Below are 5,666 nucleotides of genomic sequence, written 5' to 3'. Positions count from 1 at the left end.
TATCCACGGTTGACCTCTCCAGATTCCTAAGAGGTCAGTAAGGGGCATGCATAAGTGCACTAGCGTGCCTCCCATCCCCTGTCCAATTGTCTCTCCTATATCGTATCTACTATTCTTCTATTCTATTCTTCTTATACTACTCTCATAACATCCTTCTATTCTCTTATTGATATATTCTATTCCTAAATTTTTACTTCTATTCTTTCGCTAATATATTTTACTCAAGTGAAAACTCTATAGCCTTCATTGTGTATTATTGTGCATTGGGAAAAATAAATCAATACATAAATAAATAAAATAATTCAATGCCTGGGGAGGGCAAAAACAGCTTTCCCCCATCCCCTGGAGGCCGGAAACGGCCTGTTTTTCAACTTCTGGTGGGCCCAGTAGGCTCGTGTTTCACCCTCCCCAGGCTCAAAGCCTTCTTTGGAGCCAGAGGATGGTAAAAATGCCCTCTCCCATCCTCCTGGAGGCTTTCTGGAAGCCAAAAATGCCCTTCACATACTCTATGTGAGCTAAAAATTAGCTGGCCGGCACACATATGAACGTTGGAGCTGAGCTAGGGCAACAGCTCATGTGCAAGCGGATATAGCTCCACGTATCACCTGTGGCACCCATGCCATAGGTTTGCCATCACTGCTCATTACAATTGTAAGCTAAAACACAATCAACAGCAGCACAACTCAATCAGAAATGTCTGTACACACCATTAACCATCTCATTAGTGACTCAACAGCTGCAGCCACATCCAAAGTAAACCCTCAAAACTGGGAAAAAAACTCCTTCAAGAGCCCTAAAATCTGAACATCATTAATAAAATTAAAAACAGGGCAGGCAAAATTGACTTACGTGACCCAGAAATTGGTGCCACCAATCAAAATAAGACCCTGTGTTGTTTTCACAAGAGTAGTACAGAACATAATTTTATTATTATCATCATCTTCATCATCATCATCATTATTATTCTTAAGACCTGATCACATTGACTCTCAAATAAATCTATACATTTCATCAATAGTTTCTGTTTGGTATATTGGTTTTTTCTCTCTCTCTCTCTCTTTTAAATTATATTGAATGATTAATGCACCGTTGTGACCAGGAAAACAAATCAGGCATATTTAAATACATTATGAGGAGTACATAATTTTTTTCCCCTATTTAGTATACAAAGTACTTCATAAATATGAATTATATTACAAAAATAATTTCTGAGACGCTCACACAGCAAGCAAATTTTTGAAAATTTCGGACAACCTTGGGGGGTTGACAGGAGTTTTACCATGGGTGGGAGTTGGTTTGTCTTAAACGTCAAGTATTTTTTTTTCTTCCAGTCCTTGTTGCCACTTGGGTTTCTTCTAAATCCATTTTATGCAGATTTCTGGTATGTAATCAGATGGTCAAAATTGCTTTTTGTTATGGATGCAATGAACGGTAATCTTTTTTTCCCTTTGTTTTTTAAAAAAGAAGATTTCTGCACAATTTTTTTTTAACATTATAAATCCAGTGTTTTCAAGATGCAGGCTGTAAAGGGAACCAATTTTACACATAACTATGGAAGGTTCTTTCGTTTGCATGCTTTTGTGGTTTTGTAAAATCTCGGGCGATCGCAAAATCCACCGCTTTTTATAGGGTTGAAAACCAAATCCTTTAGCCACTCTAATCCGTGTGGAATTCACCAGCACCCCTTTTCTCTCTCTTTCTTTCCTCAGTTTTTTCCTCTCTCTTCTCCCTCTTGTGCATTTGTCACAAGGAGGCAAAAGTTTTGCAGTTTAGGGTAGAAAATATATATTCCTCTTGAGGTTAAATTCAGTGTAATATGTGTATAAAGCAACACCTTGGCAATAGAGTCTTTGCAGTTTTCCATAACGTCTACCCACCAGGCAGAGGTTTTTTTTTTTAAGAAATAAAATCTATTTGGAGCTATAATTTTTGTATCACACACGCACACCTCTGGAACGCCTGTCTCTATGCCTATCGGGAGAGTTATCATATTTGGAAACAAAAAAGTCTACAAAAGGCACTTGCATCGTTAAATAAAAGTCCTCCGCGGGAAACCCGATCGCACGGCCTAGATTTTATTCAAAGCCGTTTGCTCTTCGAGGACTTGCAGATAATCCGGCGAGCCCTGGAGTTTTGCTTTCAGTTCAAAATATTCACTTTTCCTTTGTTCCACCACTATTTTACTGTGATTCCCTCCTATTAAAGATTTGTTCTTTCGGTCCGGCTGTTTTTCCGGGTAGCGTATCTCAAAGCCACTGATCCCTATACTGTTGTACTCCTTTTTGTTTTCCAGAAAATTCTGGATAAAGACGTTAGAATCCCTCCCCGGTAACAACTCATCCAGTTCGTCGATGGTGCTCAGTCTTTTCCGGATATCTGTGTGGAGCAACTCTTTCTCTTTCTCGCTGTTGTTTCTCAGGATGACTTTCTGGCTAGCCGGCTCGGCAAACATGAAGCCCGTCTCGAGTTCTTTCAAGCCGCACGAATGTCTTTTGCTCATGTGTTCGATAGTCTGCGGGATGAACACCTCCGACCCCAAGCCGTCCTTTTTCTGGGCCGCGTGGTCGTGTTTCCGTAACTGGAGCTGCATCGAACTACATTCGGGGTTGCCCAGGCCTTCGTGTTTGGCAGAGGGCTTCTTGTTGCGTCGGAGGACAAAAACCAGCAGGCAGAAAGCCACGAAGACCGTCAGAATCAGGACCACTAAGATGCTCAAGATGAGGATGGAGAGGGGGACTGGACCACCCGGAGGGCTACGGACAGGGCCCAAAGGCGTCGTGAAAGCGAGGACAGGAGTCGGGCTGGTGAAGAAAGACGACTTGAGCAGCTTGGGACATAGGATCTCGTTTTTGAGGGATTTTAGCTCGATGTTGGCGAACTGCACCGGGGTTTCGCACTTTAACTCCTTGACCACGATGCCGTCGTTGAGTTTTTCCAACCACAGCTTCAGGGCTACCAAGTCGCAGGTACAATCCCAGGGGTTTCCTTCCAGGTCGATCTGGGTCAAGGTTTTCAAGTGATCCAGCACGCCGCTGGCGGGCAAGTACATGAAATGGTTGTTGCGTAGGTTCAGCCGAGCGAGAGGCGCCCGGGCGAAAATGTAGACGGGCAAACTTCTCAGCAAGTTGTTGTTTAAGTAAAGGAGCTGAAGGTTAGGCATCAGGTCAAAGGTGCCGGCGAAAATCTCCTTGATGACATTGTATTCCAAGTAGAGGTACTGGAGGTTGTGCAGCCCGGCAAACATTTCGGGACTCAGCCGTTCGATCTGATTGCCGTTGAGATACAACCTCCGTAAATTGGTCAGGTTGGAGAAAACTTCCCCTTGGATGGCCGCAATCTGGTTGCTGCCCAGATGGAGTAAATCCAGCCCTTCAAATTCAACAAAGTCAGACACCTCCACATTCTTAATGTAATTGCCATTAACGTGCAATTTCTTGGCGTTTAGAGGCTTGGGGACCAGCTCGGACAGGGAACGGATATTTTTCTCTTGGCAATTGATGCTTAATCCCAAGTCGGAAGGGTGTGTTTTGCAAACGCAGGGATGGGGGCAAGGGCTCAGGGGGGGCACCCTGGTTTGAAAAGAGACAATTTGGCTGAGGTTGCGGCTGGAGAAAGGCTTCCCAGCCACGATTCCGGAGATTTTAGAAGGGTTGGTCGTTTTGGGAGGCCTGGTGACCAAACGGTGCATGGTGGTTTGCGTGGTGTGACCATTCGGGGTGCTGAATCCGGGCTCCAGCTGGGAAGGGGGCAGGATCCGGACGTCAAAGTCGCTCCCTGTCCCCATGGAACAGAGTTCTTGCTTGTTGGTCTCTTTCAAAAGCCTCCCATAGAGATCGCTGGGGGTCTCGCAAATCGCTTCCCCGATGTAGATGTTGTAGGGCATGTTCTCCAGCCAGGCCTTCAAAGGCAGGAGGTCACAGGTGCAATTCCAGGGGTTGTCCTCCAGCTGCAATTCCACAATGCGCCCGATGTGCTCCAAGACGCCGATGTAGGGCAGTTTCTGGATGCGGTTGCCCCGAATATCCAAGTGGGTCAGAGAAGCAAACCGGAAAATATTATCCGGGAGGAGAGAGATCAGGTTGTCATTCAGAATGAGGACTTTGAGCTTGTGAAGTTTATTAAAGGCTCCCCGCTCGATATATTTGATTAAATTGTAGTCCGCTTGGAGATACTCCAAGTTCTCAATGCCAAGGAAAGTGTCAGCCCGCAGAACTTTTAATTCATTGTTGTTCAAGTGCAACTGTTTCAATGCGCTGAGACCTATAAAAGCCCCTCCTTCGATGTTCTGTAGCTTATTATTTCCCAGCTGCAGAGACACCGCATGGCTAAAATTAAGGAACGTGTTTGGATACAGGATAATCAGTAAGTTATTCTGGAAGTTGAGGTGGTAGAAATTAGACCAAGGGGGTTTCAGCTGGTTGGGCCTGTAAACTGCCACCTTTTCACAATTGACATAAAGGACATTCTCCACTGACACGCAGGAACAGGCGTTGCAAATTTCCACCGAGGCGTCCGTTTCTGGATCCGTCGACGAAGCTGGGCTGGACAACACCAGAAAAATCCAGAGGAGCATTTTTCTCAGATCACCGATCAAACCTTCTGCTCCTGAACAAAGATGGACAGTCTAAAAATAAATAAAAGACACAGAAAAGATAGATTTTAGGGACCAAAGTTCTGGAGGGATAGCCGACAAGGCAATTAAGACAAACGATACAGAGCCCTGCACACCAAGACAACTAGACACAAGAACAGTTTTTTCCCCCGAACGCCATCCCTCTACTAAACAAATAATTCCCTCAACACTGTCAGACTTTCTACTAAATCTGCACTTCTATTCTACTAGTTTTTCTCATCATTCCTATCACCCATTTCCTCCCACTTAGGACTGTATGACTGTAACTTGTTGCTTATATCCTACGATTTTTATTAATATTGCTTCTTCATTGCTTATTTGACCCCTATGACAATCATTAAGTGTTGTACCACATGATTCTTGACAAATGTATATTTTATTTTATGTACGTTGAGAGCATCTGCACCAAGACAAATTCCTTGTGTGTCTAATCACACTTGGCCAATAAAAATTCTATTCTATTATATTCTTTAAGGTTATTCATCCAGGAGGCTGGAGGCTAAAACATACCCTATAAAGAACGTTTGCTGGAGTTGGGTATGTCTAGTTTAATGAAAAGAAGGACCAGGGGAGACATGATAGCAGAGTTCCAATATTTCAGGGGTTGCCACAAAGAAGAAGGAGTCAGGCTATTCTCCAAAGCACCCAAGGGTAGAACAAGAAGCAATGGGTGGAAACTAAACAAGGAGAGAAGCAACTTAAAACTAAGGAGGAATTTCATAACAGTTAGAACAATTAATCGGTGGAACAGCTTGCCTCCAGAAGTTGTGAATGCTCCAACACTGGAAGTTTTTAAGCAGATGTTAGATAACCATCTGAAGTAGCGTAGGGTTTCCTGCCTAAGCAGGGGGTTGGACTAGAAGACCTCCAAGGTCCCTTCCAACTCTGATATTCTATTCTGTTATTACAGGAATTGTGGGTATGTCTAGTTTGATGAAAAGAAAGACATGATAGCAGAGTTCCAATATCTCAGGGGTTGCCCCAAAGAAGAGGGAGTCAAGCTATTCTCCAAAGCACCCGAGAAGCAACGGGT

The 5,666-nt window shown here is 43.9% G+C and overlaps 1 protein-coding gene across 1 annotated transcript; it reads right to left on the bottom strand.

Annotated features, from left to right (window-relative positions):
* Positions 1-1,023: 1,023 nt before the first annotated feature.
* On the bottom strand, positions 1,024-4,588 carry SLITRK4 (SLIT and NTRK like family member 4). The gene has a single exon (XM_070758338.1). The coding sequence runs from the start codon at positions 4,571-4,573 to the stop codon at positions 2,069-2,071; it is 2,505 nt and encodes an 834-aa protein (XP_070614439.1). The 5' UTR covers positions 4,574-4,588; the 3' UTR covers positions 1,024-2,068.
* Positions 4,589-5,666: the final 1,078 nt, after the last annotated feature.

Source organism: Erythrolamprus reginae, chromosome 8 (genome assembly GCF_031021105.1).
Source record: "Erythrolamprus reginae isolate rEryReg1 chromosome 8, rEryReg1.hap1, whole genome shotgun sequence".
In the NCBI taxonomy this organism is placed as follows: Eukaryota; Metazoa; Chordata; class Lepidosauria; order Squamata; family Dipsadidae; genus Erythrolamprus; species Erythrolamprus reginae.
Note: the sequence above shows the minus strand (reverse complement) of the source record. Positions and strands in the feature narration are given on the sequence as shown.

Bases quoted from the DNA above. Each gene is read 5' to 3' on its own strand.
- SLITRK4 (XM_070758338.1), bottom strand. From the start codon at position 4,573: ATGCTCCTCTGGATTTTTCTGGTGTTGTCCAGCCCAGCTTCGTCGACG.